The following is a 26,505-nucleotide window of genomic DNA, read 5'->3' as shown; positions in this document are numbered from 1 at the left end:
TGTGACGTCATCACCTGGATCTGGGTGATGCGCGCTCAAATTCGCACATGTTCGATTGGGCGTATCTGACGAACCATAAGCCGCAGCCTCCTCGGACAAAGACCATTCGACTCAGCGACCCGAACTCTACGGACTGTGAAATTTAAATTTTTCACCGGACTTCCCCTTTAACGTTACTTGATCAAGAGTATTAATAATTTATACTCTTGATCGTACATACCGTATATTCTCTAAGCGCCGTGCTTATATTTTTTCAACACCCTCTGCCCCGCGCTTATATTGGAGACCGCGCTTATATTGGAGACTGCGCTTATATTTTTTCAACCAATACATCCATACAAAGCAAGAAGAAATACATGCTAGATATCATGCATGCAGCACTGATTTCCACCAAGACCGTGCTAATAATAGAGACTGTGCTTTATAATGTTTCGAAAGGTGCTCACAGTGTGCTAGTATTAGAGACTGTGCTAGTAATGGAGACCTGTGCTAATAGAGAATATACGGTAATTATGATAATATTATTCATTGTATACAGTCAGTACACATGGTACATGTGCAGTCACATGCGCATGCACGCGAACGCGGATACAGTGTCGACGGGGACCGCGTAGATCTACGGTACCGGTAGACCTACCGGGAGTCTTTTTTTTGTAGCCATCTGATTCTGAGTCTGCCACGCTTGCACGGCACGCGCCGTACCGTAGATAGACATGACACACATAACACGACACACGCCTGCGAAGAAAGAACAGAAAAATCAGCAGCACATACTTGACATAGTCAGTAGATCTAGCTTGCTCTGTCTACTACACGAACGGTGGCTTTGGCGCTCCGCTGCTTTCCTAGGCTCTGGTTTCTTGTGTGTGCCGGCGGCGGCAAAATAACTTCAAGTCAAGCTGTTGCTCTCCAATACGATCGAACACATTACCTGAGGACTGCTCGCTGCAAAACAGCCGCTACAGGCAGTAAGCTATCGACTTGTAAACGCTATCAAAGCTAGATTGTGGCTGGTGCCGAAAGAACAGAGCATCAGCGGAGCACGGTTTGGTCCTGCTCCATACACCACTGGGACGGTGGCTCAAGGCGTTGGAACGACTGCTCTCTTCAGCTGAATACTGGAGTATTGTGTGCACCGGCAGTCGCAGCAAAATAACTTCCAGTCATTTTCGCTCTCCAGTTGTATCAACTCATCGAACACATCACTGTAGGAGTGCCAACTGCGAAACAGCCGCTACAGGCGAGAAACTGTCGATCTGCGAGTTAGAGCGCTGCTCGAGCTGGATAGTAACCTGGTTGGTGGCTGCCAGTATCTGTAACCGTACTCCACGCTGTATTCGCCTGGCTGTAGTATGGCGCTTCACAAAGTCATCATGGTGGGTAGCGGCGGTGTAGGCAAGTCCGCACTGACTCTACAGTTCATGTATGACGAGTTCGTGTCGGACTACGAGCCAACCAAGGCGGACAGCTATCGCAAGCAGGTGGTGCTGGATGGGGCCGAGACCCAGATTGACATTCTGGACACGGCGGGCCAGGAGGACTACGCCGCCATCCGCGACAACTACTTTCGCAGCGGCGAGGGATTCCTGTGCGTCTTCAGCATCGTGGAGAACGAGTCGTTCCACGCCACGTCGGAGTTCCGAGAGCAGATACTGCGGGTGAAGCAGAACGACCGCGTGCCATTCCTGCTGGTCGGCAACAAGTGCGATCTGGACGATAAACGCCAGGTGTCGACCAAGGACGCCCAGGACCGGGCCACGCACTGGGGCGTGCCGTACGTCGAGACATCGGCCAAGACTAAGCATAACGTGGACAAGGTGTTCTACGATCTGATGAGAGAAATCCGGGCGCGCAAAGCGGCGGAGGGTGACGATGGCGTGGCGCCGAAGAAAAAGAAGAAGAAGGGCAAGTGCGTTATCCTGTGAACAGTGAGCAGCGGCTTTTTCTGATAACTTAGTAACCAATCTTCTCTTTGATCCACCATGCCGCATCTGGCTGTTCAGTGTCGCTCTGTCAGACGGTGGATATAATTTCTGCGCAGGTGTGTGTATATGTACAGAACGCTATGATTGTGTATACACTTGTGAACTTATCATATTGTGTGTGTGTGTGTGTGTGTGTAAGTAGGCACCAGTTCAATGACGTATCGAGCACAGTAGCACTCGAATTCTCTTGAGCTCTGCGCCGATGTGGCTGTTTTCCGGTGCTTTTGAGAGGGCTGGCCACCAAATCCTTTTGTTATTAATTAAGGAAGATTATGATCCATTATAGTGACTAGGCGTGGGGGGTCCGTGATGCTGCTTTTTTCCCACTGATCAGACCTTTCCCAGTTTTTGTTGCAGTTGTTGTGCCAATTGTTTATTCTTTGGTGTTCAAATGTACATGCTGGTATGCACTGGAAGTACTGCTTGGTGAGAACTCATCCGATACGCTTCTTATGCCTCCTGTCTGGGGGTTTCCCCAGTAGTCTCATCCAAGAAATTTAGGAATATATTTTCTTTATAATAATTTTGTGGAGTATAGACCACTGCACTGTGCCCTTGCTACTGCACTTATCAACTGGAGTCTGAAAGCCCAATGCACATCCCTCTGTGTGTGTGTGTGTGTGCAAGCGTGTGTGTATGTGTGTTGAGTGTTCCGTCGTTCTGGCGACATCAAGCGGCATGCGCCATGCTGCAGATGACGAGTTTCAGAGCCTCGGCGTGAGGACGCCATTGGTATCATTGCTACGGCAATGGGCGTTCCTGGTTCAAGGTCCAGGTATGTGTGTGTGTGTGTGTGTGTGTGTGTGTGTGTGTGTGTGTGTGCGTGCGCACGTCATGCATGTGTGTGTATATGCTTAGTGTTTGCATATTGTCAGAGCGTCAGGCATCATTGGTGTCGGGCCAATCATTACGCCACGCCGCTTTCGAGGTGATCACGGTCGGCTTCAACTGACTCCAACTTCTAAGTTTTCGTGACCCATAGGCAGTAGCAGGTGGAACACTGCTGGAGCTGAGTGTACAGTACAGTGCTAGTAATCTAGCCTTGGCTTCTGGCCTGCGTGCTGCATGTTCATGTATAGCAGCACTAAACTGCGTGCAATAACCAGGTGCTACATTGTAGGTGCTGGAAATCACCTGCTGCTGAGTCCCGGTTGGGCCGGCATTGCTGCCCGTTTGAAGAAAAAATGATATACTCCGGTGTAGTCAAGTGGTGTGCTTCACTGTCCGAAGAGTTGCCTGATGATCGTAGTAATACGTGAAACTCAGAGTTGTCACAAAGCTTCCAAACTCTCTCTTGTATACTCTGGTGTCAATCTGCAGACACAGCTCTACCGTCTGGTCTCTGTGCCTCCGCTTCACTACCCGTAGTACTGACCTCACTCACTCCGAGACACGTGACGGAGCCTGGCAGCTAGTGAGCACTGCTCGGGGAATCAAGGTTGATGACTGAGACCGGCCCTCTGTTGAATTTGCTTAGCATTCCCTGCAATGTACAGTGCCGCTTGAACTACTCTATGGTCGCCGGATGGGTATCTTGCGGCACCCCGGCTGGCCGGTGTAGGGGTAACGGCGTGCAATATGGCACAGAGTGCAGTACACGAGAGACCAGGGAGTACAAGTAGTAAAATAACAGGTATTAGGTACTTTACTACTCCCTGATATCAATAGAGACTGGTATCAAGAGTATATAACTCCCCAAGAGTGTTCAACTCCTGATACCCTTTCTATGGGGTACGCCAACGGCGAAAACTCACATCACGTGGTGCAGTGTCGCAGTTGTACGTTTCCAGCCCGTTTTTAGCGAGCAGCGGAGTACTAAAAAAAGTACTCTCTGACAGAAACTCACTGCGCGTATGCAAATCCCCAGCATGATTACGGCAGATTTTCGGATTGCGCGCCCGCTATCCTACGTTTGTACGTAGTACAAAGGTATCTGAGACACGTGATGTGAGTTTTCGCCGTCGGAGACCCCATATGCAGAGTTGCACACTCTTGGGGGGTTATAATATATATAGTATATTATACTCTTGCTGATACATACAATCATCATGACTTTGTAGATCTACATCGTGCATCAATCTCCCGGCCTGATCTGGTACAGGTGGAATCCTGATAATTCGAACCTCCAAATGCCAGAAAAAAACTTCTAATTATCCGGACATTCTAATTATCCAAACATGAACCCACAACACAATATGTATGTCAAAATGCTCCCATTGTCACGCAGAGTTGCGCTATGGACCTTAGACACAGATCTCACGGATACTGAACTGACAGGCACAGCCAGCTCATGCGAACTGCACTGATCAGTACAGTGTACAGTGAACTTCGAATTATACGTTGCTAACTTCGAATTATCAGCACAAATCCCACACATTTTCTATGTAAGTGGAATCCGTGGAACTTCGAATTAACGGATATGTCCGGTTCGAGGTTTGAATTATCAGAAATTTTTATGTGGGAATTGTATAGCCAGAAATCGGTCCTGGAAAAACTTAAGCGGTATGTTTGAATTAAGCCATATTCGAATTATCAGGATTCCACCTGTACAAAGAAACTTTTTTGTGTAAGTAAGTAAAGTAAATTATCGTATCCGTTCCCGAAGGGAACTCACGACGGCCGCTAACACCCGATAAACCCTAGCGGCAGATGCAGCGCCTAACGGTGGGGGTGAGTGGGCAAGTCTCACAACCACTGGCACAAGTGCCGAAAACGACCCCATTAGCTGCATCCATGTACCCCTTGTGCCTGGCCACAAGTTCCCAGTTGACTGTGGGTAGCAGCACGGCTGGAAAAACTGCTCCCAGGCAGGACTTGAACCAGGTACCTCTCGTATCTCAATCATGGTCTTTGACCAACCCACTGTGCCTGCCTGGTCTTTTTTGTGTAAGTACTGTAATACTAGGCTAGCCTGAATAGTACCAAGATTTTTATTGTGTTAGGAAATTCGAGGCCACATGCCACGTACTGCTCTTTTCTCTCCGAAACTCAACACTTGCAAGCCAGATATGAAAGAAAGAAAAAATCATCAGTCACACCACCGGGACTTGAACCAGGGACCTTGCTATTCGCGAGCAATGCTCTAACCAACTGAGCTACAGTATGACTCTTATCCACAGTGATGGTAAATCTATCCTTCTTCGATCAATCAATATCTGGCTTGCATCATACTGGCAACTCACACCAATCAAGAGGGCCCTCGGCCATTGGCTTGATATCATGGGGAGCGCATCAAACTATGTCCACTGCTAGCAAATACAAATTGCAATTTCAAATTTGGACTTCACGGAGAATTTTCAAAGTGTTAGGAAATTCGAGGCCACATGCCACATACTGCTCTTTTCTCTCCGAAACTCAACACTTGCAAGCCAGATATGAAAAAATGACTATTTTATTATGACAGTATTTATGACAGGGACTACACATTTCTGCCAATGCAGTGTTTTGTTGTTTGTCAAATGTTTTGCTTTGCTTTGCTGTGGATACGTACCATGACTGACTGTGCTTTATCCATGCCAACGTTTGAGTGGGGCCCAAGTTTCTTCGATCGCTTTTTATTGGTTTCCATTTCATGCTTTTCAGAGTGCGAGATTTCCGATTCACTTTTTATTCTCTTTCATTTCTTCTTCTTTGTAGGAAATTGTATGCTTCTTGCCTACATACCTTCATTTTGCTGTTGCTTTTTGCCTTCTTTTTGATGGTTGCTGTGGCTAATTGGGATTGGAAGTAAAAACGATTCATCAATGCAGTGATCCTACTCCTACTCCTTGCTTGGTCACAATGGTCAGTACTGTACTGGCGTACCATCAAGACTAGGGACTCTGAGTACATGAACATAAAAATAATGTTGATAAAAACCAATGAAAACAGGCCTGTCATTTTCACTCTTGCCAGCTTGGCGCATGTACACCATGGTACAGTCTGTATACTACACACACAGTACATGTACTCAAAACCTGGACTTTTTCTTTTCAGTTCTTCTTCTTCTATCCGAAAACAAGAGTCCATATCGCCATGTTTATGGACTCTTGGTAAAAATAGATCGGATTTTTGGACTGGAAAAGATTTTTTGTTTCTGTTTGAAAATCCCATGGACGCACGTGCGCGCACTTGGTCAGTTGGTGACGAAGTGCGGCAGAAGCGGGAAAATACAAACCGTAGCGTTCCGTCTCTCAACGCGCGGAAAGGTAGCGTCTGTTCAGTCTGTGGGATCCATGGATCCCGTCAGTGAGTTGAGTGCAAGACTTGTCGTGTACAAATCTGTACTGTCACTGTCTGGTCTGTGTGAGTCTGTACATGACAAGTCTGCACTCCATCATCGACCTGTTTGAGTGTAGTGTAGTGCAGAGTTCGACATCATTGATCAGTGAAGCTTTGGAGTCGCTTCGACGTCACCCACGGCCTCCATATGCAGCCCCTACAGCCCAAGCGAAAGAGAAAGAACTGCACTGGCCCTGCTGTTGTTGTGAACTCCCAACGACTGCCCAATGAGGTGGACTCAGTGGATTGTCAGTTGTCCTCGTGTGCTGAGAATTCATCCGATCAGTATAAGGTGTGTTGTCATCAGGAGGACGTGGCTGAGACCATTGGACTGCTAGTATTCGGGAGTGTGTCCATCCCTGAAGCTACTCTTGTTGTCTTTTGTCGTAGCTGCACCATTGGTTGCCTACCTGGATGAAGAGAATGCTGTGGGCCAGTCCAGGCGGACCTGGCGAGGCTGATGGTCGTGAAGAGGTAAAGTTTTGCAATGCTACGGTATATTTTCGTAGTGTCTTGTGAGGTGGCAGATTTTGTACGCATATCTGATTGGAAGCCGAGAGTTGGTGCGAACCGTTGCTCCCCATGGCCTAATTTTTGGACTCCGCAATTACTTACTAGTAAAGTGAGATTCCTCCTCGGTGGGGGGCTGCTCTATGCATCTCTGCCTTGCAAATAGACCTGTTGCCACCCAGTGTGGAAGAACCACAACAAGCGTGGTTTTGGTCTTTCAAATTTTCGAAGCGGCTCCTGTCTGCAATGGCGGGAAGCTCATTTGATTTTCATTCGGAGTAGCATTGTTCAAGTAATTTGTGCATGTGTCGACCGTAGACGAATGTGCGGCGTACCTGATGCTGGAATCCAGCTGTTTTGCGGCTCTTCATGGATTGTTTCCGATTCCCTTCAAAGGCAGGGCAGTGTCATTTTCTTGGCAGCCTTGTGCAGTGAGGGTGATTTTGCGTGAGGTCTTTTCAACAACCGTCACGCTGTTGTTCTGTTGCACTTCGCCTCCTTTTCCGCCACCGTGTTAGTAAATAATTATGTACATGCTCTGTACATGCATGGCTATCACTAATTCTGTTACTTTGGTTGTCGTCGTTTGTCAGCTCCTACTACAGTGCAGTGCTAGCTGGTTTTCGTGTGCTAAATTTTTCATGCACAGTCTGTACAACAGTCGCCACGTGTATGCCATGCCAGCGTAACATTGGTGGCTGTAATAATTATAGTAAGTAAGTCGTTAGTTGTACAATTTCCACATTACCTGGCTTTCGATCGCTTTTGTCCTTGTATTGCACTTGCAGCGCTCAGAGGGCGAAGATTCTGATGATACCGCTCCTTCAGCCAAACGGAAGCGGACTGGAAATCGTCCTCGTCGCAAACCCGTAAGTATACCTCATGCGTTTGCAAGTGTACATGTCATTTCAAACTTACTTTGTTTGGTGGATGGCTAAGAGGTGCTCTTGAGTGAGTAAGTACAGGCGCAGAGCTGGAGTGTGTTGCCATCCACTGGGCACTAGTAATATTAGTAGTACGTGTTGACGCTGGTTGTAGATAGCTAGCTAGTCAGTAGTAGTGCTTGATGCCAGTGGTGTTTCCCTTCCCTCACACCACATACCAGCACAGTCATACAAATTACGATCATAATAATTATTGGCATAGGGATATGTGGCACTCATTGTATTTGTGCAGACACACAAATTCATTGCTCTGTCACTCTGTGTAGTTGTGCGTGTTGTGTGTTGTGTGATGGTGTCGACTGTTGTGTAGGGTTGTGTTCCCCTTTGTGTCCTTGCCTGCTGATGCGTGACGCTATGATACTATGGTGGCCAATTCCCCCAGACACCCCCCATAGTCCCCAACCCTATCTGTGACTCACTTTAGGTTTTAGGTGCACACCACTGCCACTACGCACTAGTGAGCATTCCCTGGGTGCGCTCTATGGATTTCTGTGGCCTGGGTGGTAGTGGATTGCGCCATATCATCATGTATGCGCCTCTGCATCTGCATGCATAGGATGACAGGTATTAGTTCAGATAGCGATCACGGTCACTCAGTGCAATGCTTTGCAAATCAACCTCAACTGAAAAAGATTTTAATGTGCCTTGCATACTCAATACATACATACATACATACATACATACATACATACATACATACATACATACATACATACATACATACATACATACACACCACACACACACCACACACACACACACATGTACACCCTTCCGTGGGTCATATCAGTGCTTCATTGTGTGTTTCCGTATTTGTCTGTTGTCCTGCATTCGTTGCCAACCGTGCAAAGAAGCGTGGTGCTGTGGCGCATGTCGCCGACCTGATCACCTCATCGCCTGCTCGTCCAGCAACAGCCAGATCGCAGCTTACAACAGCAGCAGAGCCAAGTATTGCAATAGCGGCCACCTCGGCTGTTGCCACCTCGGCTGTTGCCACGACAGCGCCAGTTGACGATGATGATGATGATGTCGAGTCGAGTTGTCCGTCCGGAGCAGCACCCGAGGACAAGGGGTAGGTCACACCGTTTCGTTTCACCCCATGCGTGATCCCATCGATTGATGGTATACACTGGCACTGAAATATTCTTAGAATAGTACAATAGTCATGCATCTAAATTATACACTGTTCCTCACTAGTGTAGAAGAACAAATCGAAGATTTTCCGAACCAAACATTTTCGTTCCCTTCTCATCATGGGCTTATGCAGGGAATACAGCAAAATGGCTAAAACAGCAATTATAGGCAAAATAATTGAAGGACATAAACTAGAGCTGAGTCGGGTAGCATTTTCTTCGGGTATCGGTTCCGGGTAGTTTTCCACGGGTAGCACGGGTACCCGATCGGGTAATGTTTCCATGGTAAGACCACAATGCACACCGGCCCCTTCCCTTACATACTGGGTAGACAAGCGTGACATATTTGTACACGTGCACTGTAGACCATGGTAGACCTCTCTGTAACTCTTTCTACATGATGTCATCCGCGACTTCGGGTTTTCGGGTACGATTCGGTACCCGTCTACCCGAGGTCCTCACAGGTAGCACGGGTACCCGACTACCCGTGCACACCACTAACATAAACCATCACGCTGCAAATGAGTGTGAACGGTTTAGTGCAACCAGCGCACGCAGTGGGTCAAATACAACACGAAGATGAAAAATAGCACTAACACATCGAACGTATCAAAGAGAAAACAGTATTCTTAGCACTAACACGGGGATAAACGCCAAACAACCGAAGAGACAGCACCTTTCCCTTCTGAACACATAACTCAGGGGACAATTTACGAATATACAATGTCTCTACAAACAGCCCAGTGCAACTTATATATACCACGAGCCAAAACAGAAAATACATCATCACCGTACAACTCAAGACAGCTAAAACATTCTTCTGGTGTTTTCCTTTGCTAGCTGCATGTATCCTAAAAATAAGGTATCTACCGTATTTCCCCGATTGTAAGTTGCACATTTTTTACACTAAACTTCAAGGGCAAAGAAGGGGGTGCGACTTACGATCGAGTGTGACTTCTTACTGATGTGAATGCATTGAGACGATTTGGTTCGGACGTGAGAATGAGCTGCGACTTATAATCAAGTGTGACTTATAATCGGGGAAATACGGTACCTGTATCGTATTTCCCAGATGAAAGTTGCACTTGATTATAAATTGCGCCCCCCCCCCCCTTCATGTTTGAGTCATTTTTTTCGAGGTTATTGCGCATGGAGTACGGTACTCTCATCGGCCTCTTTTATTTGTGCAGCTGCAATTTTGAGCTTCCGATGTAAAAAAGAAAAGAAAGATTATAACAAACGGCGAGGAGACAATAATTCTTCCTATTTTCATCGTTTTATTGCACATTGTCTCCACCGTTTTACGCTGCATGAATAAAGTGTACACAAATGTCGATTCAGCTTGTTATTATTGATTGCGGTTATCAAAAGAAATAATAGAATACTATTTCCCTAAAGATGCTGAGCTTCCCCTGTGCTCATCCATTGTTCTGCTCTCTCTTTGTTGCCTACTCAACTCCCTTGCAGAATTCTCAGCACAATCTTTTCCCCGGTGCTGTCCATGTTCGGGCCTGCCATCGACGGGCCGGATAAACTGCGCAATGGTGTCGCCTGCACGGAGGCTGTCACAACAGCCACGGAAGAAGTCACCACAGACCCTCAGATCGCGTCGGCAGTGTCCTGTGAGTGCCAAACGCGCGTGTGCGTGTGTACATTATGTGTGTACGTGTGTACGTGTAGATAGTTATCTGGCACTAGTCTTGATCTGTTTCATTCAGGTTCAGATCCGCTGTCGTTGCTATAAGAGAAAATCTGTGGGTGCACATCCAGTGCATTTGCAGATTTGTGTGCTTTTTCTTGCGACGGGCGTACAGTAGTCCCTCTCTAATCCGGCACCTTTTGCTACGGCGTTTTCTGCTGGATTAACGAGGGTGCTGGATTAAGAAATCCTGCCCTCTGACCCGGCCCTACCCAATTGCATGCATGTATCATACGTCAACACGCAGGATTTTTCCGTGTCAACCCAAGTATTTGGTGCACGGCTTTATATTCTCAACTGTTCTCCAGGAATATACACAGTGAAAAAGTGATAAAGTAAAACAGAGAACAGTCATGTTCACATGTACTCTTGCACACACACGCACACACACACACACACCTGAAAATTGGCAGCACACTACTCCTTGCTGTCAGCGAATTGTGAAAATATAGCAGTCAGGTCTGCAGCAGTGATTGTGGCACCGCAACTCCAGTCAACTGAACTGAACTCTGAAGTGGCCCCGCGCGCGCGGCACTGACCAGACTGGCCTAGCTTGGCCTGCAGGCCTAGCAAGGAGTGCACCTGTACGGTACGCGATTTACGACCACCGGATTATGAAATCAAACTACGTGCAGTTTGAGCGATTCGTTTCAAAAAGTCACTGCCGGAGGCGGAATTCAAGTGCCGGATTAAGATGTAGGAATCGAACGAAAAAAATCGGTTTCGTCAGAAAGTGCGCCGGTTGGCAAGGGTTCCGGATAATCAAGTGCCGGATTAGAGAGGGACGACTGTATATGGTACACGGTGTGTGTGTGTGTGTGTGTGTGTGCACTCTGATTTAGCCACCCACACTTGTACCAAGTATTACCTTCACTGGGGGCAGGGGTACCTGCAGTTGGATCCCAGGACGGATACCCTGATGCCGTCAATCCTTTTTTCTGCACCTTGTCCTCACCCACTTACTGAGGTGTGGTGAGCCCATAAGTGGGATCATTTCAAGTCCACCCTAGTTTGGGGATTTCAGGGGGTGTCGGCCGTTGGGTGGTTCAATGGCCAATTGAGTCATCTTTCCAAGATTCCTTTTGAGTCTCTCTCCCCTCTCCCGGGGAGACCCACGTGACCAGTTTTGGCAGTGAGCAAGTACAGCAAGTACAGTGTGTGTGTGTGTGTGTGTGTGTGTGTGTGTGTGTGTGTGTGTGTGTGTTTGCACTTTGACGCCATACTATCAATCACTCCGCTTGTTACCTAGCGTTTTGTTGCTGGTGACCATGCAGCTTACTTGTGACTGAATGATGTTGTTTCTCTTGTTGGCACTGACCAGATGACGTGGAGGAAACGGATAGTGGCATAGCGGAGGACGATGAAGGAGATGAGGAGGAAATGCCAATGCAGATGGGGATCGACCCGTGAGTGCACTAGGTTGCTGGTTGTGTGTGTGTGTGTATGTGCATGTGTTTGTGCATGTGCATCTTGAACTGTACTAGAACAGTCCTTTGCATAGCAGGCATATGCTGCATGCACACTCCCCTTCTCTTAGTAACCAATTCACGCAGATTCCTTCCTTTCCTCCACTGATTGAGTGATTGTTCCTGTGCGGGCATCAGCATCTAATGCACGTGCGCATGCGCTTTGCTTACCATCACGCCGTGTTTTCTTGCCTTCTTTTGTCGATATCTTCTCAGGTACTACTTCATCAAGTATGCACCTCCTATTCCTGAGGATTTTCTGTACCGTCAGCCAGGTAAGTCATCTATCCAGGTCTCTGTATACCCAAGTCCTATAGGTACTGTGTCGACACTTTATTAGCTGGGAAACCTTCGGGATCTGGAAACGTTCACGATGGGTGTGAAGTCGCAAAGGTAAGCCGATGCGAAGCGTACTTGAACTGAAATGAAGAAAACAGGAGTTTGGAGCAGCGTTGCATTTGGTATGTCTCTGGTCACTGACTTTGATGTTGCTGTCTGTGTTTCCCCTGTACTGTCTCATGCAGCACTGCCACTAAAGACACGCAGCTGCAAGTATGAGTATTCGCTAGTGTTAGACTTGGTGAGTTTATGGGTGTTGGTCGCGGCTCTAGAGAGCTTTACTGCTTCTTCTTTTTATCACAATCATATTGTGTACACTGTTATGTTCGTGCCGGCTTCGTTCATGATCAGTTCTGTGTGTAGATCCGAGTTCTGCTGACTTGTGGGATTTACCCCCCCCCCCCCCAAATAGGGATATGCATACAGTGTACTTGGCATGCACTGTTGAAGACGGTTTCTGTATTACTACACTCCATTCACAAGAAATAGCACCGGGGGGGGGGGGGGGGAGGGCTTTGAACATCAGTGTACTTTGTGGTATGCCTCTGCTACTACCTGTCCTGCGTGCATATTCTGACAGTTGCATCCTCCCTGTTATGTTGATTTCTTGACGCAGGATGAAACGTTAGTTCATTGCACTGTGGACGAGTTGCAGGACGCGTCCTTTTCGTTTCCCGTTCTTGTCGCGGACACGCTACACAAGGTGGGTGGTTGCTCTGCTCGCGAATCATGCTGTGATGCTGCGTTCCTGTCTGCTCTCTTGTTGCATGGTGTGTCTTGTCGGGGGGGGGGGGGGGGGGGGGGGGTGTTGCTGTCATAATGACTCTTGGATGAGTTGTTGTCTGGAATGAATACCCTGTGTCTGCCCTGCACAATTGAGCAGTCAGCCGTGGTGGTATTGTCTATGGCTCCACTGCATCATGTTTGTGTTGTGGTGCATGTACGGTTGAAGATTGAAGCTTTCCGACCTTGATTGTGTTTGTGTTCTGTGTGTTCTGTTGGCCAGGTTTATGTCAGAACGCGTCCGTTCTTTAGAGAATTCCTCGAGCACGTCTCACAGTACTATGAAGTGATCTTATTTACTGCATCTAGAAGGGTGAGTTGGAGCGGAAACGAGTATGATTCTTGTCGTCGAGCCCTCTGCTTTGCAACATAGTTTGCCATTGAAGTTAATTATTATAAAATTGCTGATCTAGAGGAAGGAAAATGGAGCAAGGAACTACAAGTTATGCTATAATGTCCACTAACACCACCAGTTACTAAACAATCAACTCATGTGATAACATTGCACGACACTGACCGACAGTACTGACGTTCTACAGATAACTGCGCAACATATAGCTCGTTGGTCCTTTTTTTTTCTCTATAAATTTATCCTTGGCTCTCCATCCGAGCCCAAAATTGCTGATCAATTATCTTTTCTGTCAAGTATGGTACATGGGACACTCAATCCGTTATCTTAACGGACCGGTGTGGCTGAGCTTGAAATGGTTGATTAGTTGGTAACTCTGTTGCATTGTTTGTTTTGTTTGTCTGTTGCACTACTCTTCTCCGTGCTTAGGTATACGCTGACAAATTGCTAAATGTGATAGACCCATATCGTCAACTCGTTAGGTAAGAATGACAGATTGCTTACTGTACAGCTCCTTTTGCTGGGGTTTGGCGGGTTTCTGCTGAATTCCTCCTATTTCACCATCAAATTGGAGGTTTTCTTGAAAGTTTCAAGCTAAAACTGTAACAACACAGTGGAACTCTGATGAAACGCATGCCCTGGAGTTCCATTGCATGTGTTCAATTGATAGGGCAACGGCTGCTTTGAAGATTGCTTGCTCTAGGGGCTGATCTTGTACATAAGTGAATGTTTGATTTCTTGCTGCGTGCAGCTGTAGTGTATCCTGTGGAGATCTGGTGTGGCTGAACGTTTCCCTTCTCGATCCCCATGCTTGTCTGCGTCGCTTCTGTTGTGTTTCAGACATCGCCTCTTCCGTGAGCACTGCATACAGGTCCAAGGTAACTACATCAAGGACCTGAGTATTCTCGGACGTGACTTGAGCAAGAGCCTCATCATTGACAACTCTCCGCATGCCTTCGCCTACAATGTGAGTCTTGAGCAATGTCACTGCTCACTGGCCGTGTGCAGGGTATATTCTAGGACGAATTTCCAACCGGTTACGGTCCAATGAGGAGTCGGGGGGGGGGGGGGGGTCCGGGGGTCCCCCCTGCGGAATTTTTTTCAAAATACAACCCAAATATGGCACTCGACATCAATTTAACAGATTTCTTGGTACTGGAGTGTAGCAAAGATATAAGCAGAGGAAATGGACTTTACAGAGCCTGAGGGTAGGGATATCACAGAAGTGATTATGCCAAACTAGAAAGCATATTGGAGCACTACAACGTCAGCAAAGTCTACAAAGTGAACTATGAATCAACTCGAATAAGCTTATCACACAAGAGAGAATTTTTATTCAGTATGGCCACGCCAGATGTAACCAGGTAAGTATGCCGCTCATTTAGCGGGCTTGGAGAAAAAGGAGGATATGGAGGCTTGCCGAAATGATCTCGGTGCCTGAGGCGCACATACAGCAGCAGGAGCAGCACCCGCAGACTGCACAGTGGCAACCACAGAAGGGCCCTTTTCAGCAACAGCATCAGCAGGAGCATCATCTTCAGGAACAACATCTGGAGGAGCAGCAGGAGCAGCAACAACATCTGCAGGTGAATCAGCAACAGCACCATCAACGACGGCAACAAAAGAATCAGCAGCAGCAGGAATTGGAGAGGCTGCAAATCTTGGGTCAGCAGTAGCATCATCATCAGTGGCATCAGGAGGAGTATCGACAGCAGGAGTCGCACCGTCAGCACCAAGAGCTGCAGAGGCATCAGTTGCACTGGGCAAAAGAGCCTGTTGCACTGCTTGTCCTCCTCGTAGCCGGCGTTGCTTGACTTGGTGCCACAGCAGCAGAGCTTCTTCGAACGGATACTCGCTGATGGGCGGACCGTCAACCGAGATCCAGATGAGTCGGGAGAGGTTGGTGTTCTTCAGGCGGTTCCGAAGAGGTGTTTTGATGAGCTTCATCCGGCTGAAGTCCCGCTCGCACTCTACACTTGACAGTGGCAATGCCAGACGCCAGTCTGCAAGGCGAAGCAGGTTGGGGATCTCACTCCTCAGCTCAGTGAACCGTGGGGTTTGGATGGTGGCCATGAACTGCGCAGCATTGTCGATGGTTTGCAGAGTGTCACAGACTTTGATGGCTGACTTCAGATGCCGAAATTCTTGGCGAGCTTCATCGGCATTCACGAAATTCGTGTCTGCGTCAGAGACAGCATCCAGCAGTGTTGTCAGCTCCTGGCAACCATGCTCAGCAAGGTCGTGGGTATTAGCGACAGGAACACGGCTGGGCTGGAACACCTCAAGGGCAGACAAACAGGGGAGCAAGGGAAATCTCTTCTCCAATGCTGATACGAGTGCCTCCAGGTATGGTGTGCCCACCATTCGCTTGTAGACCTGGATGTCATGGTCTGACCGGGTGAACGATACTCCCGCAGTTTCAAGCTCAGTACACCAAGTTGCACATTTAGCGAATTGCTCTCCATCCTTCTCAATTAGCTGCGTGAGGGAGGTGACGGCAATGGTCAGCGCTGGCTTCAGTGTTGCGAAATTGACGATTCCGCAGCTGGAAAGTCTTGCTGAGTGTAGCAAGTATGGGAAAAACATCTCCAAGGAGTAGAAGGGAAGCTACGAACCGGAACGTCTTCACCTTCCGCAGCCATCCTGCAGCGGCTGCATCGTTCTTCTCGTCTGCTTGTCTTCTGAGCTCCCGCACAACAGACTTGAAGCTTTTCCGGAATGCCCGGACTGAGCCTTCATGGGACAGCCAGCGGACAGACGATGGTTCCTTCAACTTTATTGATGGCTCGTTCAGAATCTGTTGCATGGCATGCAGACCAGCTTCCTTCACCGGCGAGTTGTCAAAGTGGCGGTAGACTCCTGCCAATGCGGGTTAGAAAACGGTCTTCAGGTAAGGCACTTGACTGATGGCGTCTGACGCAGCAAGAGCCTCCCTATGTGCCACACAGTGGATCCACTTCATAAGGGGATACTCCCTTTGAAGCTGTGCAGCGACGCCGTTTATTCTTCCTGCAAAGGTGGATGCCCCATCAGAACCAAGGTGGCACTTAGCAAGGTCCACACCAGCTTCCCTTGCCCAGTTCTTGATCGCAGTAACAAGATTGTTGGCACTGCAGCCCTCCAGCAACGGCACAATGCCACCGAACAGTACGTCCACATCGCCATCCTTCACCAGCCGAAGGTGCAGCACAAGCTGGGAAACATTGCTGACGTCTGTTGACTCGTCAGCAACTACACTCATGAAGGTGCACTGGGCGACTTTGGCCTTCACTCGCTGCCGGAGAACTCCGTGCAATGCCTCCAGGAATTCGTCTCTGGCGACAGTGGACGTGTAGAGGGCATCCCTGGCCCTTCTAGCTGCGGACACATCGACTCCCAGAACGTCGTATAGTTCATTTGTCATTCCATGCCATTTGTCCATGGCGATGTTCTCCTTCGAGAGCCAGTACAGTGCTTTCAGGAGCTTGAGCACTGCCTGGTCCTTCGCGCTGGTAGCTTTCAGCAATGCCCGTCGCTGCATTGTTGGAAGTGATCCTCCGCCCTTCTCCTTCACACCAACGGCAGTCTTCTCGATGACTTTGCTGGCCTCGTGCATTTTCGATTTTAAGTGGTCTGTCACCCCGGAGAGTCGATGCCGACTGGTCCCATCGATCCAAGCATCAACTTTGTTTCCTCCCCGCGCGACTTTCCCATGCAGACGGCACAACTTGCAAAACAGGACGATCGTCCCTTTGGATTCCTCAACACCTAACCAGTCGTAAGTACCTTGCCACTGCTCCACGCAGCGAGGGACTTGAAGGCGCAAGCGTTTAGCAGGAGGAGCTCCGTCATCCGATGAGCCGCTGATGTCGACCACTTCACGTTCTGGGGTACTACCGTCATCACTGCTTTCCTCGAAATAATTGTCTTCTTCTGAAAGATCTTCCGAGTCCATGATCAAAAACAGCTTCTAGAGAAGAAGAACTGAACTGCCGTCGAGAAGTCGAAGACTATTTATTGCAAGCAGATCACCTAGAAAGGGGCACTTTTGGAGCGAGAGCATCGAACAGTCTACGACGTTGTACTAACTTCGAACCCGAAGTACCGGTCCTGTAGACATACATTTATGCGCATTCTTTCCGGTGCAACGAAAAGTTTGTAAACTGCGCGCCCAAGAACGTGAAAGTAACTAGTTGCGTGTACTCATGGATCCACACTCACCTCCAGCTCCAACCAAGTATGTAACCGCGGTACCGGAACTTACTTGTGGACGTGTGATGACGGCTAAAAAAGGTGTGAAAGCGATGTCGCGCGGAGCTGTTGGACTGTAGCAACGCCGTTGCTACAGCTCGATGACGCGGTTCGACCGTACAAACTCGTGACCCTAGTACCAGCCCACGCGGCTTCGCTGGAAGTATCCGTCCAGAAAAAAGCGTTTGACCATTCACAGCTCCATTCACCCACAGAAAGGTACGGGCGGTTGGAACTGATTTGTAACTTTTCAACCGGTCGCCAACAATTTCAACCGGTCGAAAACCGGTTGGGGCGGTTCTAGAAAATTCCCTGGTGTGCTTTTGCTTGCTTCATCTGTTCCAGCTTTTGTTGTGTTGTGGTGGTAGCCTGCATCTGACTTAACATCACAGGAATTTCAGGGCTCACAGCCGGTATGCCAAAACCTCGATTACGTGGGAGGACATATTGGATCTGATCACCATAGAAACGGGCACGCGTGACTGCTAAGCGCAGGCGTAGCACTCAGTCGCAAGGAGATTTTGACTTGCTTGGGCTGAGTTGCTGTGACAAGAACTGAGCCGTGGATTGTGAAGAAGACGGAGACAGTTCTCCATTTGTTTCGGTTGTTATTGTTTCCTTCCGAGTGGATTATTTCGCGAGCACTGTTGGCCTCGCCGGCCGAATTCTTCCTTCAGACTGTCCACACACGGAGTCCTGCGAGGAGTAGCCCCGAGCAGATTCCTGCATTCGTTGAACACGAAAGAGTTCAACATCTACTGCCCGGCAGCTACGCCGCTAATGCACAGGCGCGGGTGACGGGAGAAGGAGAGGACATGCACTCCTTGATGTTGAAGGCATGGAGCAATGACTCACGTAGTGTTCTAGTTTTAGTTTCTCCGCCGTGAAGTCCTGTTGTGTACAATGTAAATATACGCCTGGTCCGCTGCGAAGAGCCGCGCAACGCAGTAGTGACGATGTGGAGTTGTGAATTATTTGATTCGCCACTCCGTTTCGTTGCAAGAGAACACGTCCAAAGGCTTCGCCGTTGTGCTGGCCATGTATTTCTTCAGTTGGCCACAACTCCTGAAGGACACAGCGATGAAGCGCCAGGCGAGTAGCAAAAACATTTCGAAAATTCGCCTTGCTGTAGTGTTGTTTCCGCATTCACAACCGGTCCAGCGAGCGCGGTTCTTCCTCGCACCTGTACTGCAGATAGCGTCGCCTTCGAAATGTTCGTTTGTACCCGTCTCTTGCCCGATTTTGATGGCCAATAGCTTAAAATTTTCAGTAGGAAAATTAGAAGAATTTGTCCGAGAGACTTTTCAATTTTAGGACAATAATTCATGTCAGAATTACGCCTGCACCAACTGATACTTTGGCCTCGTATGTACGCCAAACCGTATCGATTAAAACTAAAAACTCTCGGACAAATCCTTACAATGGGTATTGAGAGTATGTTCCTAGAGTTTGAAAGGCCTAGGAGAAAGCATCAGTACAAATGAACATTTTGAATGCACCCCACTTTCAAGCTTTACGTGACAGCTCGCGTGACAGCGGCCTGTCCAAAATGGCGCCCACGCTTTTGTACGAGGCTGTGAGCCCTGAATTTGTGCTGATATGTTAATAGTACTCTGTGTTTGTGTGTGTGACTGGGTTGTCCCCTGCTGCAGTTGACCAATGGCATTCCCATCACTAGTTGGTTCGATGATGAAGATGACCGGGAGCTGCTTGATCTTCTTCCGTTCCTTGATGACATCGTCCGCAATAAGGTACGTGCACAGTTCGCCATGTTGCTGGTGTGTGTGTGTGTACAAAAAAAATGGAAAAATGAAAAATAGGGATTCACTGGCCAGAAAAAGTCACTTCAAACAGCTGTGTGGTGGATACCAGGCTAAAAATAGTGGCGGTCAATTCATCAGCCTTGCAAGCTGTTGAATGGTGTAATCCCAGCACAAGTTGCTATGTCTAACATAGCTGTTCGCTATCATCGCTTCCGCGATGGGCATGTCTGAGGTGTGTGTATGCTGTTGCATTTCACATTATTTCCTTGGTTTGCGTATGAACAATTGTGTTGAGGAACACAACCAGCTTTAAGAGAAGTTTCACTTGTGCTTCATGTAGTGTTTCATCAATTGTTTTACCGTACTCTCTTGATAGGCCATTCGGTGTGCATAATGAGGGACCTACTCTTGGGGCATGTTTGATTGGTAGGATCGGGATCCAGATCTCAGATCCGTCGGATCCTTCAGAGTCAACCGAACGCTATATTTTGGACCTTGACTGTTGCCATGTTGACGAAGTAATAAAGTGGTCTCACAGGTCACCCAAAAGGGTGAAAGTCGCACTCATCGCGCATGTTGTACGAAAAGTCAACAAGAGTATCTCGATCCATGTGTGTGCGTACCACAATGTGTACAAGAATGATGTTTACCCGCCATATACGAACAAAGGTCACATTTGGATCCGGTTGATCTGGATCCCGATCCTACCAATCGAACACACCCTTGGATAGTCAACCTGAAATCGGAAATTATTTTACGTTTTTTTTGTAATTAACTGTGCTTACTTGTAAGACCTGCTTCTGTTTCTTTCTATTGTGTTGTGCAGTACCCGGACGTTCGCCCTATCGTAGAGAATCATTTCAAGCTTCACCTCCGACTCCCACCGGACTGATTGTTCGCCTCCTTACCAGTAATTGTCCTAGACTCGAACGAATTCCTTCGGCACATGCCACTTTCTCCCATGTCGTAAGGTGCAAGCCACGATGGTCTCACTGCGCTTGGGAGAAGCAAGCGAAAAAGCATTTCAAAGTTGTAATCATTCTTCCATGAAACATTTGACTCCTCAACAACGTATCCTGACCGCCGACCGGACCAAGTTACCCGTTGAAGATGCCCCGTGTGTGTGTGTGTGCGTGTGTGACTCTTCTCTTCCCTGCATGCTTATTTCATGTATTATTTGCGTGCGTGCGTGTCTGTTCTTGATGCAACCGAAGCTTGCACTGGACCTCCTCTCCTTTCTTTCTTCATTTTTTTACTTTGTTCTTTTATCCTTGCCATGTGCTTGCTACTCTCCTGCCCCTCGTGTATATCTCATTGATAGTGATGATAGTTAGCTAGTGTGTTACAGCACCGTCCACTGCCTCGCTACTATCAGCACTCTGCCCCCCGTCCCCGGGCTGCTATCATAGCCCCGAGCGCCCGTGCCGTATTGCACGGAGTTGTCACCACCGTCTTGCCCCATGCGTGCGCGGCGCCTCGCGTTCGCACGCTGCTTTTGCACCGCCATGCTGATCGTGCGGCAGTGCTGTCTTCGTTTCCCTTGACCCATGTCCTTCTCTCTAGGACTGTGCTGCGATGCAGGCATCGCATTGCTTCCCCCTTGCACTACTATTTCCTTTCCTCGTAGTCTTGCACTTAGTGTAGTCATTACTAGTTAGTTTGTGCATGTATAGTCAGACCAAGTACATTGAAGCATTTCATGTTGTTAGTTTTCTGTTCTTTTCCAAATTTAAATTCTCTTCTCCTCGGTGTGTGGAATCGTTTGCCGACTCCCCACTGTATTAGTGAGCACAACTTTATCATCCTTCTACCGTTTTTTCTCCTTAGTCCTGGTTAACATTTTCTCTTGGTCTGCGTGTGTAGCCATGGTTCTGTGAATTTTTCAAACTAAGCCAAGTAAGTTGTGTTTGTGTTAGTGCTGAAACGAGTACGCCGAGTACTCGAGTACCCGCTCGTTGAGTACTCGACTCGATATCAAAAAAGGACTCGATAAATAAATAAATAAAAAACTTGATAGCGACGTACACATCCGTCGTCCATGTGGCTTTGCAATGAAAATTTGTGTTTATTGAAGGATATTGAATTGTGTAAATGGTGTGCAAAAAATGGGTATGTGGTACTGACATATATGCGCATGATTGCTTATAGAGTACTCGATACTCGACTCGATAGTGACAGTACTCGCTCGATAGCTTATAGAGTACTCGTTTCAGCACTAGTTTGTGTTGTGTACACCAGTCTGCTCCCCGTGGATTCCGCGGTTTGCAGAATTTCCGCAGAATCCAGCAGTGTCCGCAGAAAAGAGCAAGGCTGACATATGTGTGTGCTGCTCGCTGAAATCCGATCGCGTGAGTCAAGACAAGTCAGCGCCCAGCCGCCCTGCACTCATACACAGCCTAGCGTTTGCAGGTCTGGGGCTGCACTGCACCCGGCACATACTCTACTTGTGCGATCGGATTTCATTGAGCAGCACTGTACGCTGTACGTGATGATATCCTAGTTTTTGGCCATAAAATTAATGGGTCAAATTTTTTCCCAATTTCTTTCTGGGATCCTCTTCTGAATTGAGTCTCTGTCTATTTCTCCAAAAAGCAAGCCATATTAAAGTTATAACAAGAATAGGATATCGGCCATGTTTTGCCCCCAAAGCACTGAATCGGGGAAAAACCATGAAAATCCAGGCCATTCACTCCACTTGCATAACAGTAGATTGTGCGGTTAGAACTCCACTTCAGGCACTTCGGTACCTTTTTTGGACCCGTTTTCAAGTTTCAAACCTCGCGGCACTGCACCTAACCGTGTACGACAACATCACCAAATACGGGAGCTCGCCAGAGCCCTTCTTGATCTTCTGAATGGACTGTAGCAAGTACATGTACATCGTCATGTACAGTGCTGGTCTGCTGGTCTGTTCTTCAAAAAATTAATAGTAAAATACAATCAAACCTGGGTTATCTGGACCGGCCCAAAGTTATGGGCACTTCGGTCTACCGGGCACCCTTTGGCGAGTTGGAAATATTACTGCTCTGTGTCCCTTTTTGTGGAAATAGTGCATGACGTTATATCTATGGCTTTTCAGGCACCCTTTGGCGAGTTTCAGTGGAAATATTACTGTTCTTTGTCCCTTTGTGGAAATAGTGCCGTGATATGCCATTATCTATGGCTTTCCCCATCAACATGTATGCGTTAAAATTGCGTTTCGGAGGGACGGGCAGCGCCCGGTCCTGGACTGACCCGGGATAACCGAGGTATGACCACTCGCTCTGGAATCGCAATCCAGGCTACAATGTGCATGTACATGATGGGTGCTTGAGCTGCTTTACCGCGAGTTGCACTTGAATACAGGTTGCACAGCGCTGCACTGCCGGCATCCAGGCGGTCCAGGCACCAGCGTTCTGTTACAGTCACATGGTGCAGAATGTGCCGCAGTGCATGGCCAGTTGTCACTGGGCAGCTATAGCACCGTTCGACAACACTGGCAGTGCACTACTAGATACTCATAGTCATACAGCTACTACAGTGAACAGGTCTCCATATTTCCACCAAGTCAGATTTGTTTCCGATACGAGTCATTTCAAATCTAATCGAAGTATGGAAACTTCAAATGAGATCGTGGAACATTAGTTAGGGAATGCTCTCAAATCCATGGCTGACACCATGAGTTCTACAAATCCATGTACTGCCGGTCACTACAAGAGCCCAGTCCAAACTTGTACCGTTAGTTCCGGATGTGCACTCATTCTGTGCAGCGACAGGCGGCATCTCTTTCCGAACTCCTCGGCGGCAATCACATCATCTGGCTGTGCCGAATCGGCGATGTTGACACCCACTGCATGTGCCACTAGTGTGCATGCATGTGCATGCAATGCCTTTCATCATCATAGTGACTAGTGCTCAAGCAGCTTGCCTTGGGGAAAACCCTGGGAATGGCTAGCGAGTGAGGCAGCTCAAGGCGGCTCGGCATGAAAGATCAGCGAGGCGTCCGCGCGAGAGAGCGTTGCTCTATCCTGTGTGATATCGATGGGCTGAATGTCTGCAGTCAGCCTCCACAGATCCTTCTGTCTCAGCATGGACTCTTTGGAGCCACCCTGCTTGCTGCTGTGACAGTGGGCAACAAAGTACTGCTCGAAGCTGGCGACGTTCATGCAGTGACGGACGGCCAGCTTCTGCGGCATCAGGCACACGCTGTACTTGTGGACGTCAGTGTGCGCGCACGTCCATTGGAGTGGCGCCTGCTCAGGCTGCTCAAGCAGCACCTGCTTCTTGTCAAAGGCAAGCGAGCCGTCATCTAATATGCTGTTGATGGTGCGCTGGTCGTCTTTGAACTGAACGAATTTCTGCATTGCTCTCATCCAGGTTTTGCCTGAGGCAGTGAGACAAAAAAACACAGAAAATGTATTAGAGAGCACACATGCTAGACATTTTTAAGGCTTCATATCTTCAAGAGCTACAAGAGATACATCAAGTACTTGGAAGTACCTCCGAAGTAGATATAACTCATAATATAAGGACTTGTAGCCAGTGAAGCTGTCGTTGTGGTGGACGTAAAATCCACCACATATAAGCACGCACTAGCACCACCCATGGCCTAGGCAATTGAAGCATTGTACAATGGAGCAGGCGACGTGTGCTATAGAGCTCGTGCGAACAAGATTATCACGCGGCCATTGCCTTTGCTTTACATGGAGTGCTAACGTGTATTGAGTGGCACACAGTGCTGCTTTGCATTGAGATTCGAGTGGCAGACCAGTCCATGTGTTGCCATTTTCACTCCACTCCATATCAAATTCCTGACATGAGGACATAAATCGTTGCATCACTGAGGCAGCACGTTGTGTCGCTGGTTCGCGTTGCATTGCTGAACAAGCATGACTCATTGCAGGCACAATGCACCGTGAACATGCATCACTCACTGGTCTTGCGGCCTCCTCTGTACGCCAGCAGTCCCATGCACGCCGTGGCGCCCCACTTCTCCTTCTGCTCGCCCGGGTAGATATCGCGGCTGAACAGAAACCGTGCCTTGACGGCGGCGGTGGTGCCGTTCAGACGATCCAAAAACAGCGGCACAGGGTTGCGCATCCACACGGCATCAACGTCCGAGTGAATCACGGTGTACAGCCAGCGGCTCAGCCACAGGAAGACGCGCAGGCGGGTCTTCCAGAACGCCGCCGCCATGTTGAGCGACGGTATCGGCGACAGGAACAGTGAACACGGGTAGAAGCGCGACAGGAACCGGTGCAGGTCAGGACTGGGCGTGATGACTAACACCGGTGGCAAGTCAGTATTCTGGGCACGCAGACGAGAGTAGAACACCATCCAGTTTAGCAAAATGCGAGCGTACGCCACCTCACAGAACACCACCACCACGGTGCGGTTGCCCGTCGAGCAGTTAGCCGCCGCTTGCTTCAGCGACCGCACCCAGATGTCGTGGTCGAGCGACGTCTCCTCCAGGACGGCGCGGACGGACGCGCGCGACGAGTTGAACTTCTCGAAGAAGCGCGACAGGCGCGAGTGCATCTGCAGATCCCACGTCTGATGGTCCCATACCGTGGCGGGATGCAGGGGCAGTCGGCTGGTGTTCGTCCACAACCTTGCTATGGCCTGTTGGTTGTCCACATCACCATTATAGGAGAAACACAGGGATTCCAGCATGTGTTTGTAGCTATCCGTGGCAGCCGGCGGGACAGAAGAAATTGGATGGCCAGCATCCGTAGTGCCGACCGGCAGTTGAGAGACGGAAATACGAGACTGGCTGCCCCGCTGCTGTCCGTTGAGAATGTCATTGGCGCATTGTTGCCAGCGTCTCAGCTGCGCAGAGAAGCTGGCCTCAATGATCGACGTGGGTTGATCCGTTGCATACGCACTATCCCCGAGACAGCACCGTGTGTCACTGGTTCGCGTGGCATTGCTCAGCAAGCATGACTCAGACGTCGCCGTCAGCTGCCCGTTTGCCCAGTCGTGAAGGCTCTCCGCTGTGTGCTGCCCAAGATGACTATGACCAATGGTGTCGGACCCTGCATCGGAATTTCCATTGCTCCTTAGCTCATGATACACGGTGAACACTAAGTCTATAGAATCCGGTATAATGAGTATGATGTGAAGATAGCGTATACTGTTTAGATTAGTATCCAGCAGCTGCTTATGGATGATCGTGTCGATGTCTGTATAACACGCTGCCAAGCTGGGTAAGAAAGCCACGGATACTGCATCAGTAGAACTTGGGTTGCGGCCAGTTGTGGTGGTCGTGGTAGGTTTGTGGTGCGGGCCGGACGATGCGACGCTGCGAAGTATATCCCACGCTCGTCTGGCCTGTCCGGATGCAGCCCGAGAGCGGCTGTGTACTACCAGATAACGATGGTGCTGCTGACGCCCGCCGTTCGCACCGACACACTGCGACGGCTCCGATGCGGCCGCCCACACACCGCCCAAGGTTCTACCTAGTGATAATTCGACAATCTGCTGCAGTTTTGATTTCTTGCTATTCGTCTCGGATTTATTTAGCCACAGGACGTAGCTGGCAAGTACGAGAACGCTCACGACCAAGAGCCAGGCGAACAGTTTTCGTCGAATCATCTTCGTAGCGAAACCAAACCATGGTGCTTCGGCAGAGCCCGCTTCGCTACGATGGACCGGAGGAACTCTCCATACCACCCCCAGCAGGTGCACACAACATCGTCACTCGAGTCCGAATGGTAGATCTCGACCTACGATCTGCTCCCTCGCTCCCATTACATAGACCGAACCCACTAACTAAGCAACAAAATGGTCATTAAGCCCTTTGAGGGCAATGGATGAGGCTGCTACGTGCTAGTAGTAGTACTCGTAGATCTACCTCGGACGCAGCGCCCCCCATTCATGTGTCTCTTCACTTCTGAAGTTCTGCACTAACAAAAAATAGCTACTGAAGCCTAGGTGTGGTAGCAAACATAGTATGATACCGTAGCAGAAGTCAAGCAACGCACTTCATCATCATCATCGATCGATCATCATCAACAACAATACACAGACGGCATAGAGGACCGAGGTTAAAGGGGAAGTGCATCG

General features: G+C 48.7%; 3 protein-coding genes across 4 annotated transcripts; 2 read left to right on the top strand and 1 right to left on the bottom strand.

Annotated features, from left to right (window-relative positions):
• Positions 1 to 767: 767 nt before the first annotated feature.
• On the top strand, positions 768 to 2,578 carry LOC135812852 (ras-related protein Ral-A-like). Its single transcript, XM_065326070.1, has one exon. The coding sequence runs from the start codon at positions 1,353 to 1,355 to the stop codon at positions 1,923 to 1,925; it is 573 nt and encodes a 190-aa protein (XP_065182142.1). The 5' UTR covers positions 768 to 1,352; the 3' UTR covers positions 1,926 to 2,578.
• A 3,781-nt stretch (positions 2,579 to 6,359) lies between these two features.
• LOC135812840 (CTD small phosphatase-like protein 2) lies at positions 6,360 to 21,357 on the top strand. Of its 2 annotated transcripts, none has more exons than XM_065326064.1 (14): positions 6,360 to 6,537; positions 6,636 to 6,719; positions 7,544 to 7,624; positions 8,554 to 8,771; positions 10,300 to 10,454; positions 11,853 to 11,937; positions 12,214 to 12,272; positions 12,522 to 12,577; positions 12,953 to 13,039; positions 13,343 to 13,432; positions 13,898 to 13,950; positions 14,309 to 14,435; positions 19,351 to 19,449; positions 20,288 to 21,357. In XM_065326064.1, the coding sequence occupies exons 1-14, from the start codon at positions 6,394 to 6,396 to the stop codon at positions 20,351 to 20,353; spliced, it is 1,404 nt and encodes a 467-aa protein (XP_065182136.1). In that variant the 5' UTR covers positions 6,360 to 6,393; the 3' UTR covers positions 20,354 to 21,357. The 2 variants fall into 2 exon arrangements, with proteins under 2 accessions (XP_065182136.1, XP_065182130.1); XM_065326058.1 differs by having other exon boundaries at positions 6,366 to 6,537; positions 8,551 to 8,771.
• A 1,122-nt stretch (positions 21,358 to 22,479) lies between these two features.
• Positions 22,480 to 26,505, bottom strand: LOC135812831 (uncharacterized). The gene is made up of 2 exons (XM_065326049.1): positions 24,375 to 26,505; positions 22,480 to 23,824 (listed from the first exon to the last, which is right to left on the bottom strand). Exons 1-2 carry the CDS (start codon positions 26,032 to 26,034, stop codon positions 23,409 to 23,411), a joined length of 2,076 nt encoding a protein of 691 aa, XP_065182121.1. The 5' UTR covers positions 26,035 to 26,505; the 3' UTR covers positions 22,480 to 23,408.

The sequence above is a fragment of the Sycon ciliatum genome, chromosome 1, assembly GCF_964019385.1.
Source record: "Sycon ciliatum chromosome 1, ocSycCili1.1, whole genome shotgun sequence".
Classification (NCBI taxonomy): domain Eukaryota; kingdom Metazoa; phylum Porifera; class Calcarea; order Leucosolenida; family Sycettidae; genus Sycon; species Sycon ciliatum.
The sequence above is the reverse complement of the archived record's forward strand: the minus strand, read 5'-3'. Positions and strand labels throughout refer to the sequence as shown.

Excerpts from the sequence above, each read along its gene's own strand:
- LOC135812852 (XM_065326070.1), top strand. The coding sequence starts at position 1,353 with ATGGCGCTTCACAAAGTCATCATGGTGGGTAGCGGCGGTGTAGGCAAG.
- LOC135812840 (XM_065326058.1), top strand. The coding sequence starts at position 6,394 with ATGCAGCCCCTACAGCCCAAGCGAAAGAGAAAGAACTGCACTGGCCCT. Across the intron at positions 8,772-10,299 it reads GCAGCACCCGAGGACAAGGG|AATTCTCAGCACAATCTTTT; the intron begins GTAGGTCACACC and ends ACTCCCTTGCAG. Across the intron at positions 13,433-13,897 it reads TATTTACTGCATCTAGAAGG|GTATACGCTGACAAATTGCT; the intron begins GTGAGTTGGAGC and ends CTCCGTGCTTAG.
- LOC135812831 (XM_065326049.1), bottom strand. The coding sequence starts at position 26,034 with ATGATTCGACGAAAACTGTTCGCCTGGCTCTTGGTCGTGAGCGTTCTC. Across the intron at positions 23,825-24,374 it reads CAGAGGAGGCCGCAAGACCA|GCAAAACCTGGATGAGAGCA; the intron begins GTGAGTGATGCA and ends TCACTGCCTCAG.